The sequence below is a fragment of the Mauremys mutica genome, chromosome 8, assembly GCF_020497125.1.
Source record: "Mauremys mutica isolate MM-2020 ecotype Southern chromosome 8, ASM2049712v1, whole genome shotgun sequence".
NCBI lineage: Eukaryota > Metazoa > Chordata > Testudines > Geoemydidae > Mauremys > Mauremys mutica.
Window position 1 is genome coordinate 88,999,419 of NC_059079.1, and position 15,418 is coordinate 89,014,836.

A 15,418-nucleotide genomic window follows, 5' to 3' on the forward strand; every position below is an offset into this window, starting at 1 on the left:
TGTTGCACCCTCAAGATAAAATCCAGGTCCTTCTTGAAGTGTTCAGACATTCTATTTCCAGCATCATAAATATCACAGTGGGAATGTAGCAACTTGCTGGTCAGATAGACTGTGCACAACACATTTCCCTCTCCAGAAATATTTGCCTTCCAGTTTATATAGCGCATAATGGTAGTTTTTTCTAATTTGTGTGTATGTGAGAGAAAGAATGAATGGGTGGAGGAGGCATGTTTTTTACTGTAGAGCAAAAAAAAAGACAAAAAAATTCTTCTCTACTGTTATTCTACTGGCTTCCATGGAATTCTAACAGAGGTGGGACAGGGGGAAGAAATTGTCCCACAGTATCTTGCACTCCTGGGGACTGTCTCTTTTTAGTTCTTGCAGTCCAACCTTTCTACTAAGCAGCTGTTTTGGTGCTTATAGACATCTGAATTTTATGAGTGAGAGAGGGAGACAATGGAGGAATAAGTCATGCTACAGGTTAGCTCATACCTGAGGCTAATGCACTTTCCCTGACAAAAACCGCCCATGCTGTCAGCTTGTCATGTCTCAAGGGACAGCCCTGACCTTGGAAAGCTGGAGGAGGCAAGTGACCAGAAAAGAGAGAGGCTGCATTTGAAAGGCTGTCATCTGAAGATACTCAGGGTGTAAATCTCCAGCTGTTTGGGAATAAGGAGCCTGTTCCCTCTGATCCTTAGTATAGCCTGATCCGTAAATGGGAGAAAACGCTGGCGCTTCCAAACCCTTGGGTAAATGGCAATGAATGCATTTTAGTCCAACGCAGGAAGGTCTGCTAGCTGGGTGTCTGTTTAATGCCCAGTAAAGTATAACAGACAAGAGTAAAGGGAAGCTGTATAGGCAGAAGTAGGGATTTCTAGCCATAAAACTAGAGTCCTTGAGAGACACTTCTCAGTTTTATCAGAATGCAACATAATGGCACATTTTTAACTAATCTCCGGATTTCCTGATTCAAACAGCATCCCCTGTGTACAAAATCCTACCAAAGCACGTACAAATGCATCGTTCCCCTCAGCTCTCTGGCTACCTTGTTAGAGAAGACTGGATTGACTAAGTGATGCGTAGAGCACACTGGTATCATTCAGCGAGTGCTATTACCAATTTGTGCGTATCTGGACGGAAAGAAGCAAATTTTCAGACTTAGGCACAACATGTACAGACCCGGGAGTCTGTGTGTGCAGGTTGAGAAAAGTGGGGCACCGCTACCTAATGTGCAGGTGTCATCGCTTGCTTGTGCTTCCCAGTTTTGCAGGCACACTCATTCTCTGCGGCCACATTTGAAAATCCTAATTCCGTAAAAGAGAGTGAACATGAACTTGGCCATAGCCAGAGAGATAGTGCCTGGGAGAGTTGAAGGTAGAAAGGGAACATGCCATCAAGAGTGAATTCCTGTGAGGACCCCTCATTAGCACAGCCTTTATTGCTATGGTGATTACCCATCTGTTTAAAACTGTTTAGAGAAATGAGTAGGATTTGTAATTCATCCCTTTCAGAGTCATGTCTGTATTGTTCTAAAGCGTGACTCTCAGGAGAAGTGTGGAGAGCACAGATGGTGCCAGACTGGAGCAGGCACAGTCCACAGATGGCACCATGAGGGAACAAGCAGATTGCAGGTGCATGGGTGTGCAAAGGGAGAGAGATGTACTATATGCCTTCTGAACTGATTTCCTTTCCTGCTGCTTTGGCATGTTGCTTCAAATCTATCTACTGGCTTCCACCTTCCACAACAATTCAACCTTCTCATCTTCACCTGCCAGGCCCCGCACAGTTCTGCTCCTGCCTATATCTCCCGGTCAGAATGACAGGGCTAGTGTAATTACACCACTGCCTTAAGCTACATGCCTTTATCTATCCTGAGGAGGAATTCCATAATTCTCCCATCCTTAGATCGAGCCCTGAACTACAGGACCCTGTGGATAACCCATGATACCCAGCAGGTCCCACTGGATTCAGTTCCTGAGACTCCTCCTTCAGGAGGCTGTGACCAAGCAGACATCTTAAGATAAGTGTTGTTTATTTTGAAGTAGGAAAAAAGAATTTATAGAAAAAGGTTTTTAAAACAACAATTGACCCACATGTCTATCTTACCTACAGGCTTATCATTCCCTGATGGTAAGCTAGGTAGGCCTAACATCTTCAGACACCCTGGGGAGTCCTCGTGTTTCGGTCCGGTTCCCCTGAACAATTCCCTCTCTCCCAAAAGAGAGACCCTTTTTAAACAGCCACAGTTCTTTTGTTCTTCTGTATTTGTGGGCTTTGGCCTTTCTGGTCCAAATCAGTCCTGTAGGCTCATCAGAGATTGAACCAATGGTCTGGCACTGTCCCATAACAACTCTCAAGTGTTTCCTGAGGGGTGTCTTATCTTCTGCCGTTCTTTTTGTGCTGGTATTTCCTCATAACTAAAGCTATGATTTAGTCACGGAGGTCGCCAAAGTCACGGAATCCATGACTTCGGTGACCTCCATGACTTCAGCCTGCGGTGGTCGGGAGCTGCAGGGTCCCCTGCCTCCAGTGGGGGCAGAGAGCTATGGGGTACCCCCGCTGCCTCTGGTGGCCCCGGAAGTTCCAAGTCACTGCAGGTGGCTGGGTACTCCGCAGCTCTCAGCCGCCACAGGTGGCAGGGTCACCCCCAAGCCCACGGCCACCACAGGTGGCGGGGAACCCTGCAGCTCCCAGCCATGGTGGGGGAACCCCCACAGCTCCTGGCCTGCTGCTGATGGGGTTACCCCACAGCTTCTGGCTGACATGGGAGGTGGGGGCACCCCACAGCTCCTGGCCCCCATTGGCAGCAGGAGACCCCCGGTGCTGCAGGTGGCAGGGGTACCCCGCAGCCCCTAGCTGCTGCAGGTGACTCCTAACCCCTGCACAGCTGCCCTGCTTCAGGTGGCGTGGAGACCGGCAGATCCCCATTTTGTCAGGTATATTTTTTGTAAAAGTTAGGGACAAGTCACGGCTTCCGTGAATTTTTCTTTTTTGCCCCTGACCTGTCCGTGACTTTTACTAAAAAATATCCATGACAAAATCTTAGCCTTACTTATAACCCCCTGTAATACAAACCCAACATATTCATACAGTAAACATCCCATTAACCAGGTCAATATGTAGTATTCCTAAATTAAATATAGCTCCAAATCAGTCATACTCCCCTCTTGCTCCCTTTGCTCTTCCCTCCTCACTGCCTCTTTTGTATCCTTCTCCCTTCTCCCTTCCTCAATTCATGCTTATTCCTCAATTCCTTATGCTTGGGTAAAGTCTCCCTCTTATGCCCAAGCAACCCCTCTCAACTCCTTGAACCAGACATCTTCCACAAAGCCTTTCAACCCAGTTAGGTTCTTACATCATCTCAAATTCATACAGGGACCCAATGTGCTTGTAGGTGTCGGTATCGCTGAGGCTGTGTGTCCCCTATAGTCTAAGAATCGGCTTCTCCGGCTGTGCAGTGCCAAGCATGATATAGGTTCTCGGTAAATATTGCAGGCTGGGGGCACAGCCAGAAACATCAGAGCATATATAAGCATGGACAGACCAGTACTAGAGTACACCTGGTGTGCGGGGTAGTGCTATGCCCACAAAATGTATCGGCAAAGAAGACCTCAGTAAATACTAATCCAAGTGTAGATTGGTTCCGACCAAAGCTCAACTGCTCAGAAAGGAGTTGGTGGTTGGGGGAGGGGAGGACTATGTAGAATGCTAGTGCCACCCTAAGCAAAGGAATCCTTCTTCAAAAATATTTGTGTGAGGAATGGGGAAGGTGGGTTGGGTATTCAGAGGGCATTGAGAAGATGAGGTGTCCAGGCACCATTGAATAGGCATGGTGAAGGTATGATACTAGCTCTTTGATGCTCCAGAGCAGCAATGCCATGCAGGTGAAACTTTATCTCGCAGCACCAGCTGGTATCTCCATGATCACCAGCGCATAAACAGCAGAAGAGGACTGGTGCGCTGGGCTTCCCACTCCACAATACTGACACATCAGATGCTCTGGACTGGTTGGATCTGAATTCTGCTGAGACAGCCAGACTCCTTTCACCTGACTTCATTCTTCCACACTGTTCTCTATTGCTTTGTCTGTCTCTTTAAATCACTCACCCTTTAAATCATTCATGTCTTGGGTGTAATTTTAATTACTGTTTGGAGAGACAAAGATCTGCTCTCCTGGGAATTAATTTATTGCCAAAAACTATTGACCAAGTCCCATCTTATTGCAATGAGGACTAATTCTCTTTCGGTAACTCTTCATATCTCAGGGTACGGCTACACTACCCGCTGGATTGGTGGGTAGCGATCGATCTATCGGGGATCGATTATCGCATGTAGTGTTGACGTGATAAATTGATCCCCAATTGGTCTCCCATCGACTGCTAAACTCCAGCTCGGCAAAAGGCGGAAGCAAAGTTGACGGGGGAGCTGCGGTGCACCGCGAGGATGCGAAGTAAGTAATTTTAATTCGATCTCAGATACGTCAACTTCAGCTACGCTATTCTCAGTGTGGACCAGGCCACAGATACTTTTCCCGGCAATCAACCCCTGGAGAACCACAGAGGGTACACTCAAGGTCTGCCCACTTTAATGGGGTGTAATTTGGTTTGCATAGCATGCAAGGGAGAGAAAGTTTGTAGCTAATGGCACAGAGGGAGACTTCTCGGCTGGATGTAAGACATAATGCTATTGATGGGCCAATGATCTCTGTGGAGATGCAATCAGGTGCTGAGGGGGTTAAGGGCCTTGTGACATTGAAGCCATCTTAAGGGCACGACTATTGTCAAAAATCACATCTGAAAAGAAGCAAATTAGTTCCCTTCCACAGCACCAGCATCTTGAGATTTATTTATTGCAACCAGCAATCAGCCTGTACAATTTGTACAGTTTGTACAATCTCGCTGCTTCCTCTCCACTGCGATGCAAAGCTCACTTGGAGGTGGCAGAGACAGCCCTAACGGCAATGGTCTCCATGCAGGAGGATTTACAAGGAAGGCCTCAGAATGGTTGCCTGCCTCTGAAAAGAAACCCCAAGAGGAGGAAGGAGCAGAGAGTAATATTTCTTCCCCTGGGGGAGGGAAAAGGTGGCCTGCTGATTTAAAAGGACTTACTGTGCAGGTGTTTTATTTATTAGTTTCCATAGTGTTCTATTGCATAGTCATATAATTCTCAAATGTGTCAGCCCCTTCTCTCCATGTGTGCAATAGCCTGTTGCACAATCTCCCATCCACCACTGCCAAGGCAGACAAAAGGACAGGAGAAAAAAAGTGCTATTATCCCAATTTTGCAGATGGGGAATTGAGACAGAGAGACTAAGGCCATGTCTACACTACAGGCGTTACAGACACGGACTACAGTGATGGAAGTGGGTTTTCCATTGTTGTAAGAGCTTCACTTCCCCGAGTGACAGTAGCTAGATCAACGGAAGCATTCTTCCATCGGCCTAGCTGCATCGAAACTGTCTGTTAGGTCAGCAGAGCTCCGGCACTCAGGGGTGTGGATTATTCACACCCCTGAGCACTGTAGCTATGTCAACCTAAATTGTAAGTGTGGACTAGACTTAAGGGACTTGCCCAGGGTCACCTGGGAAGTCTGAGCGATGCTCCTGTATCAAGAGAAGAACAGACCCGCTGTGTTCATCCAGCACAAACATGGGTGACTGCTGGGAGAAGGAGACATCCAAAGGAATGTATCTGCCTGGATACAGATACCTGGTTAATACCCTTTTCATGCAAGCTTCTATATCACGCAGCAGTGACCGTCTCCCCAACACATTCCAAACAGACCTTTCAGAGGGATGGAAATACCATTTCACACAACAGTTCTCTCTTTCTTTTATGGAAATTGCAACCTTTTCCTCCCAACAACCAGGCTGGAATTATTTTTACACCTACTGAGTTCTAAGCCATATAATTGCTAAACTTTAAAAAGTTTAAAGAGAAACTGGTGACAACAGATCAACTGTCCAAACAGCAGAAAGAAAGCACCGGATCAAGGTGGCTTCAGCTTTATAGAAGCAATTACCTGTGGCTTCTAGGGGCTGGGGCAACTGGTAAGGCTACAGCACAGTGCTAGACATTAATTTCTGCATGGAATTCAAAGAGTTTTATACAGCCTTGCTGTTCTGAGAGTGGAGCAAGGGGTAGGTGGGTTATTTATTTTGTATATATAAGGACCAATGGTTCATCATTTTTAGAGCCTGTATTTTCTCCTTCTCCCTTTGCTCTTGTTAGAGGAAAAACGTGACTTTGGATGGCTTAGAGAAATAAGATCAGCAGCAGGAGGCTGCTGCCCGACGGAAAGAGAACAGACATATTATTTGGTCTGCTTTTCTGCAAGAAAACTGATGGATTTATCACTTTATCCCATCTGAGCTCACCAGAGTACAAACTTTTCTATACGCTCTATGTCCAAACAGTGCCCAAGACGGAGAAGGATGGTGCAGCTAAAGCACAGAACTGGGAAACAGGAGATCTAGATTCTGTCCCTAGTTCCCCCATTAACTCACATGGTGACCTTGGACAAATCTATCCTCCAGCCTGTGTCTGTTTCCTGCCTGTCATGAGAATGCTAACCTCGCAGTGTGGGTCTGAGAATTCATACCTTCACTAACCTGCCGTGAGACCTTCTGACAGAGGTAGTTGTAAAGTGGAAGCATAAAGCATTAAAAGATCATGTGTGAAAACTATTCCCACAAGTACTCCTGAACACTCTCAGCATCAGAGGTGACTTTAGGACCTCCACATCCACTGAATGTATGCAAGGGGTGCAGTGGCTCTCCTTTTGCCCATTTTCCACTCTCCCTCCCTTTCCACAGCACAGAAGATAGCAGAGCCCCTACTGGAATTTAGAGCAGGATGCAGGAGTACCAAGGAGTCTAAAGCCTCCAAGGTTGAGGGGTGAGTGGTTCAAAGGCAGCTAGAGGGTTGATTTCAATGGGAGTCACATAGCAAAATCCCCAGACAGCTTTGAAAATCTCAACCAAGTTTCCTATGGATTATGGCAGCTACCTCTGGAGAAGCAATGAAGGAGTCTGTATAACCCATCTGTAGCAGGGTGCTGGTGCAAAAGCACCTAATTAGCCCCTGCTCAGCCAGCCCCAATCAGGAGAAATAGATTGGGATTGGGGAGAAGTCTGGTGCCTGGCCTTTAGAACTGGCTGCACCTGAGGGTTCAAGGGCTATAAAGGCTGGCTAGCAGCCAGAAGAAGGGGGAATGGCCAGGGGAAGGTTAGTCTCCAGGCTGAGACTCTGTGTAGGAGAGGAGATTGTAAGGCCTGCAAGCTCTGTATATACTATATCACTGGTGGTGGGAGAACATGTGTAAATAAAGCTATGGGTGCTGCAGAACTAGAAGCCTCTCTGAGCTTTATTGGGGCAGCCAGTGGGCCCCAGGAAGAGGGGTGGGCAGAGGACCTTGTTACGCCATCCAGAACATGGGAATGAGAAGAGATTACTATAATGAGAGGAAACAGACATGGGTGCACCTCGGTCCCTCCTGTTCTCTGCCTGAGCCACGTAGCAGTCTCATCCCCTGTGGGCTGTAGCACTTTGGTCTTATTTCGTTTGTTGCGTTTAGTGCATGGGTGCTGGGTGGCAGAGCCGGTGCTAGGCATAAGCAGACTAAGCAATTGCTTAGGACCCTGAGCAGCTCCAGGGGGTGCCCTATTTGCTTTTTATTATAAGAACTTGCCTATTTTAGTATTGTGGTATTGGCAGGGGGGGGAATATTCCTGCCTAGGGCCCCCAATGATCTAGCACCACCACTGCTGGGTGGTGTTGGTGGCCTGTGACATACAGGAGGTCAGACTAGATCAGTGACTGTCAACCTTTCCAGACTACTGTCCACCTTTCAGGAGTCTGATTTGTCTTATGTACCCCACGTTTCACCTCACTTAAAACGACTTGCTTACAAAAATCAGACATAAAAATACAAAAGTGTCACAGCACACTGTTACTGAACAATGGTTTACTGTCTCATTTTTACCATATAATTATAAAATCAATTGGAATACAAATATTGTACTTACATTTCAGTGTACAGTCTATAGAGCAGTATAAACAAGTCATTGTCTGTCTGAAATTTCAGTTTGTACTGACTGTGCTAGTGCTTTTTATGTAGCCTGTTGTAAAACTAGGCAAATATCTAGATGAGTCGATGTACCCCCCTGAAGACCTCTATGTACCCCAGGGGTACGTGTACCCCCTGGTTGAGAACCATTGGACTACATGATCTGGTGGTCCCTTCAAGCCTTAAACTCTATGACTATATGACTAAACCTAAAATCACTGCAATCATGAAAAATTACCTCTCTGACTCACAAAGCACTTTCAAAGTCACATTTTAAAAAAAGAAGCTTTCACCACAAGCCTTAATGATTGAGAATGAACCCAAACAAATTGCAGTTTAGTGACAACACAGTCATCCAGCTCTCTAACAACAATTTTTCAGAAACATTGTCCCCATGGTATGTTCAGTCCTGTGCAGTTGACTGGACTTTCCAACAGAGATACACTTATCAGCTCATTTTCATCAGCTCTCCTAACGTAAAAGTGACCCCTTGAATACTTTCAGGGCTTGTCAGCTCTGATCATTGCTCAGTTACATCTTCACCACAGCCACATTCTGCAACATTCTGGAACTTGTTCTATGTGGGAATACCACTGATCCTAATTCTTTCAACAAATAATTTCTGAATCTGCAGTTCACTAGAATTGTGAATTGCAAATATCACAATTAAATATGTAATTCATGCTGTAACTTAAGTAGCTAACTCAGGTAAATGACATAAATTGTAAAGCACTAATACAGTGTGAATTCCACATTGTAGAGATGACTGCAGACTTTATAATTCACAGTTTGCACGGACACTGCTTGAATTTTGCAACTGTATGTATAGTTCAAAAATTAATGTAGGTGAAAATTCAGACATTAAGATAAAAATGCTCTTTGGAGGAGTATTTGTTCTAGTAAAGTTCAAGTGCTCATATGTTTGCAGAAAGCAAATCCAAAAGGGTTGTAATATGATCAAATAAAAATGCACTTTCAAAACTGAATGAATATCTGTACAGAATTTTATTCCCTCTGCGCATACAGTTCTAGTTTCAGAGTAGCAGCCGTGTTAGTCGGTATCAGCAAAAAGAACGAGGAGTAGTTGTGGCACCTTAGAGACAGTTCTAGTTGTGATTGCAACTTGTTTCCATCTAATAGCTATTCAGTAGTATGTTTGGGGGGGGGGGAACTTGGTGGTCTCATTCAAAGTCCCAGTGACAGAGGACCTTGGCACTGATTGGCAGACAGATGAAGAACTGAATGAGCACTATGGAAACTGATGTCTGCTGGCACCTCCAAGTGCTGATTTGTGATTAAGGCATGTGGTCAGAGTGGCATGCACTATCTCTGCCTGGGTTATGCCTATACCCTGGAGAAATTCAGTCTTCTAGGACTACATTGCTATTATCTTTCATGAGAACACACACACACAAAAGGCAATAAAATCTGTCTCCAATTGTGTCAGTTTGTATTTGGTGAGGGAAACATTACAGTGTTTTTAGCACACTCTGATCCTCAGAGTGGTTTATTTTTTTTTCATTCCTAACATAAATGTGAAAAATCCTAAAATGGTTCTGTCAGAACATTTTGACACTTAATGTTGTCAGAAAAATAAAACACTGCATTCTTTGATGAGAAAACATTCTTAAAAGTCAGTTGCATCCCAGAACAACGTCTGTGTCTCATCTTAAACAAAGACAACTGCACCCCTTGCATCTGGAACCTCCAGTCCTCCTTAGAAATTCATTAGATGCACAGTACTCAGCGAGAGTAAAATGGTTTGGATGGGAGGGAACAATGTGACCCAATGAAAATTCTGAGCCAAGTAAGGGTTGAAGCATCTGATGTGTATGAGACACCCATTCCCATGAACGTTGTCATTCATGCCTGCTCTCCTACTGGGTTGAATGAGTTAAATCCCTTTAACCAAACCCTGAAATTCCCTGAATTTTTGGAAGAAGGACTCAGCAAAGGGTCTACTCTAACTTCTGCCATCACTGACTCTGGTAGAATGGAGAAAACAGCTCCTGCTGAGGGACCCGTAGAAGTTGTCAGAGCCCCATAAATGGGAGATGTTGGCCACAGAAGGATCATTGGCTCTCTATCCTCGCAATGTGTTGATTCAGCACGTCCCCTGCACATCTTCTCCAATGGGGCTCCTATGAAGCCTGGGACATAACCTAGAACATCCCCAATCCAGCAGAAAATTCCATGGTAGGTCATCAACACCCACCTGCTGAGTGAAGAGCCCAGGGTTACCAGGCTGGTGAAGAGAGGTGTAAGTTAGGGCTTGGGAGAATGTAGCTCACTGAATTTATCCTCCTTCCTTGCTGATAACAATGTGCTTTGTGTTTAAAACAAAAGTGTTGATGCAATTTAACTAAGAAAAGCTTTCAGGCAAGAATAGCTGCCCACAGATCATAACTGGGCAGATTTCCGTTCTTAAACCCCAAACCTCTATCAGCATAAATGTATGCCACTGCCCACCCCCACCCTGTGGGAAATAACTAACACCTCCCTCCTCAGTTTAGAAAGCTGAGGAAACCAAAAGGTAATTGGCCTCTGAAGGACTGGTGTGCAGAGCAGGCATTCTTGAGCAGCCCCATTTGATCATTCCAGCCTCCAAGGGGGAAGAGATGGAAACCTGCAATGTGAAGCAAGCATCTAAGTACTGCCATGCTAAGCAGGGTTTGGGAGGTATTGGGAGATGATGGTGAGCCAATGGGAAGTGATCTGAGTTGCAGTTATGTAAGAACACTAGAGAGATATGATACAATCTTACCCAAAAGCTTTCTTTATGGCTTATCATCAGAGTCAGAGAAGGTAAATGTGGAAAAGATGTAAAGGTCACCTAGCCCATCTTCCTGCCCTATGTAGAATTACTCTCTATGGGGCATTATACTAGCGCTCCATCCAGTCTAACAGAATCATAGGAGCACAGGAAATCTATGCAAGTGGTTCCAATATCTGCCATTCATTCACGTATTGGGGGACTTACAAGAGGGTGAACACAGGGAAAGGGATGCAGATAGAGAAGGTTGCAAACAGAAATAACCCTCCTGTGATCTCAGCTAAGATATGAACTCCCCTTTGTTATAACCCATTATCCTTCTCCAGCTGTAGTGTTTTTCCTTGTGATGATCTTGTGTACATTTCTAGCTCTGCAGGGATTGATTTTCACTATGCTCTCTAGCTGCAGGACACAGCTGTGTCCAAGAAGAGTTTGATGGTAAGAGGCCATTGTGATGATTGACTGGGGTGCTCAGTGCTGGAGATAGGAAAACCACAGGCAATGCATCCCCTCCAATCATGATGAGCTTCCTTCACAGCTCCCTTTCCCCCAAACTCAAGTCATTATGCATTGAAGAGTGGAAGGAAGTGCATTGCAGACCCTCTGGCTTCTATCCTTGGTAGTCAAGTGTCAGATCTCAGTACCCACTGACTAAAACTAGATGCAGGTCTCTCTCCCTTCCTCTCCAGACCACTGTGCCGTCCTCAGAATCCTGCATCTTCTAAATGTCAAAGCCATTGGCTAGTCCCAGGAGTGACAGGTCTCATAAAACACTGAGCCTCACAACAGTGAAACACCATCCAGCACTACTGTAAGACCACAGTCTTTTCCCTCCCAATGATGTGTTTACAACATCCACTGCTATAGAGCCCCAGAAAAATGACTGATTTGCTTATGGTGGACTGGAGAGGTTCTTCAAAATGAGCAATGCCAGAGACAGCCTGGCTGCTCTGTAAATCCTCCTTCAGCCTTTGGCTCATCCCTGAGAGCACTGTTATGATATAAATAACAGCTCACACAGCAGAGTGGCACAAAGCCAAGACTCAGTTACAGAATGAGGGCACAAGGAGCTTAGCCCTGGAAACCCGATTTTAATCAGCAGAAGGTATTTTTAAAAACCCCTGTTAGTGGCCTGGAAACCTAAAAAAGGGCCTTCTTGAGTGCATGAGTTACTGTGCTGAGTCATTCCCCTCTCCCATCCATTATACCTCAGAAGCCCATTCCAAGAGGACATGGATGTTTACAATAAAAATATGTCTGAGACAAATCCCCTGATGGAACCCAGTTTGGGGGAGTTCAGCTTCGGAACTGAGCCTCCTGGCTGTAGATAATAGTCACCTGGGCATTACACTCTGGGAGTTAGAGCTGAGAGCTGTTCATTACTATCCTCCCCAATCAACACACCACTGTGTTGTGGAGGTGCTGCTTACATCCCCATTCATCAGAGAATAAGAGGAGCTCACACTGACATTCCAGGGAGCACTGATTTTCTCGTTCCCCCATATAACTCCACCACCCACTTCCCCAACCCTCTGACAGGGAGTCAAAAGGGAGTGTTTTTCACACAGCACTGGCACTTCCTCCAGAGATTCATCAAGTGCCTGATCTTCACCAGCCTAGCTTATCCTGCTCCCAATCTCAAGTGCCCCTTATCTGCTCCAAGCTCTAAGTGCAGATAGCTGTTCACAGGATCCATATAGGCTTAGATCCACTGACTAGAATGGAGACATTATTAAAATACATTAGCTAGAGGCCATTCGCTGCCTGTGAACATGACAAAAAACACAGGGTAAACCATTACAATGACATGCCATAGAATGAAGGCCCCGGGCATTGGTTTAGAAAATGAAATGACTGAGATTTTAAAGAAAGGAATGATAGAACATAGAAAGATAATGGGTCTTTGCTAACCAGAGAGAGGAATTACAGCATCTCAGTAGTGTCAATTTTGACTGATTGGGGTGAAACATTTAAACTGAGATGCCCCTTCAAAAATGTTCACATGCCTATTGCACCTGCATAATCTCTTCTGTGCACACAGAAATCAAGGAATTGAACACAGTGGCAGGCATGCCATTACCTGCTGTGTGCCTACAAATACCAGGGCGCAGGCACAAATCCAGATTCTTCAGGTGCTCCTATTGCACCTCCTTTGGAAATTTAACCCTTCCCATGCCCTAACAGAAGAAGAAATCTGCCGTTCAATAAAAGCCCACTGACAACAGTGAATTACTTTCAAAAGTACTCTCTGCTTTTGAGGTACTCTGCTGCTTCTGAGGAGCACTCACCTTAGCACATGCGTTGATCCATTGATAGTGGTGGTGGAACAGGGGACAGTTTGCCCCAAGATGGAAGGCCTTCGGTAGCGTTCGTCCCCACAGCACAGAATGATGAGGAAGGCACGTCTGAAAGACTTGTTCAGGAAGGCATACAGGAAGGGGTTCAACCCTGAATTGATGTAGCCCAACCACAGGAAAGCTGTCCACAGCTGCTCAGGTACAGTATAATTTATGAACGGGTCCACGACATTAGTGATAAAGAACGGGGCCCAGCACAAACAGAAGCACCCCATGATGATACACAGGGTCTTGGCAGCTTTGGTCTCAGTCTTCATACGGTGAGTGCTATGCTGGTCGGGGTGGTGTCTCCCCTCTGTGGGCGCCCCTGCACGCTGGAGGATCCGGATCTGGCGGGCGTGCTCCCTGGCTGTGATGTAGATCCGATAGTAGGCCAGCACCATCAAGAGGAATGGAATGTAGAAGGCCACCACTGAGCAGGTGATGGCGTAGGGTTTGTTGACCATGAATACGCAGTAGGTTGAGTTGGAAGCCTTGTTGAACTGTCTTTGTTGTATCTGAAAGAAAAAGCAGGGACAAAGAACAAAAGAGGCTTATCACAGCTTCTCCGATGACAAGAATCACTGAGTGCTTTGGTCACTGTGCCAACTTCTCCACCAGCTTCTGCTTCTGTCTATCTCTTCCTTCTCTCTCTCATCTCTCCACTGTCTTTTGTGTATGTCTCATCCATTTGCTCTCTCTCTCTTATTTTCTCTCTGGGTACGTCTGCAAAGCCTGGGTCCGTGGGGCCTGGATTTGTGAGGTGTTTCCAAGCCTGCACTTGAGCATCCACACTGTGTTGTAAAAACTGGGTTTACAATGGCGGGACCTGGGTCTCCCAGCCTTGCTGATGTGTCCACTCTGCACTGCACAGACCTTTTCTATGGAGCAGGGATTGGCAACTCTGACCTGACTCCCCCCCGGCAAGGTCCTAGCACCCAGGTTCTGAGGTTGCTGACCCGAGTCAGACTAATTTATGTGTGGACGAAATGGGGGGTTAGGCTCAAAACTGAGACATAGTCCAGGATTACTGTGTAGTGTAGACATACCCTGTGTGGTCATCCTCATAGAATTTGCTGCATTGCGGTTCTTAAGCCCTACTACTCTGTAGTTAGTGTCACAACTTCAAACACTCCAGAGAGGATCTCAACATGGCTATCAAATATTTACTCCCTCCCTAAAATAGAGACCAAGGAATGTAGATGGAACAGAACAAACCCTGACAAGAAGTGGGGGGTGGGGGGAGATGAAGGAAGGTAACCCATTTACTCTCTGCTATTTACACATTATGCACCTGTATCCAGTTTTAAAGCAAAGATAGCCAAACTTTGCCCAGCCAAGCTTCACGCTGGGAACAAGAAAGGAACCTGAATGAAATGCACACTCTCTATAAAACAGAGCAGATTGCAGCCAGTCTCTTCTTTCTACTATGGAAGTGTGGCCCACAGAGAGTTCCTGTCCATGTGCAGTGTTCCATCTTGAGCCAAACAGACTGTAAGTCATCTTGTGCTGGTCTACCACATTAAAGAGGAGGAGAGCTGCAGGCTATATCATATAATTCAGAGGGCTGCATTTGGCCCAGGGTCTACAACATAGGCACCCACTGGTGAAAGAAAACCCATGAGAGAATGGAGGGAAGTGAAGTATGTGAGTTTGCGGGGAAAGGGAATCCTCTGGGAGAACATTCCTGCTACAGAACAGTGGCAGCATCAACTCCCTTGATCGCGTAATGCCTGTCACTAGGTGTCTGTGTGAGAAGTACCTCTGCCTCTCATTTTCTCTCCTGCACTGATTTTGACAAGACAGCATGTGAATAACTCCTTCTTGTTCTTTATAGCTGTGGTCAGCGTCATCTTAGTTTAAAGATGGTGAAAAGGGAGCTATGATGTGTTGTCACACAGTCACATCTGAGCCTCTTGGAAACCGTTATCGCATTTCCCCCCGGTGTACTGCCCGGGGTGCACCCAGTAAACTGCGTGGAGGATCAATTTAAACACAATAACAAGGAGTGGTGGGGATTGTGCTCTGGTATGTAAAGGGTCGATGGCAGAGAAATAAAAGCGGAGCCTTTTCTGAAAGGACACAAGCAGAGAAGTCGATGGAAAAAATCAATAGGAGAAGTAATGATTCCTTTAATCATCCTTAAATGATCCCCAAGCCCAGCTGGAGGAATCTTTGCGCTTATCGCCCAGTGAATTCACCTGACAGATTGCCCTTGGTATCCAAAGGGAGCCCACAAGTA

General features: G+C 45.9%; 1 protein-coding gene across 1 annotated transcript in view; it reads right to left on the bottom strand.

Annotated features, from left to right (window-relative positions):
• HTR4 (5-hydroxytryptamine receptor 4) overlaps positions 1-15,418 on the bottom strand; it is a 226,342-nt gene that overhangs the window by 76,005 nt on the left and 134,919 nt on the right. The window contains exon 7 of the mRNA XM_045026269.1: positions 13,129-13,694. Within this exon, the coding sequence (XP_044882204.1) occupies positions 13,129-13,694 (566 nt within the window). The remainder of the gene's footprint in view (positions 1-13,128; positions 13,695-15,418) is intronic.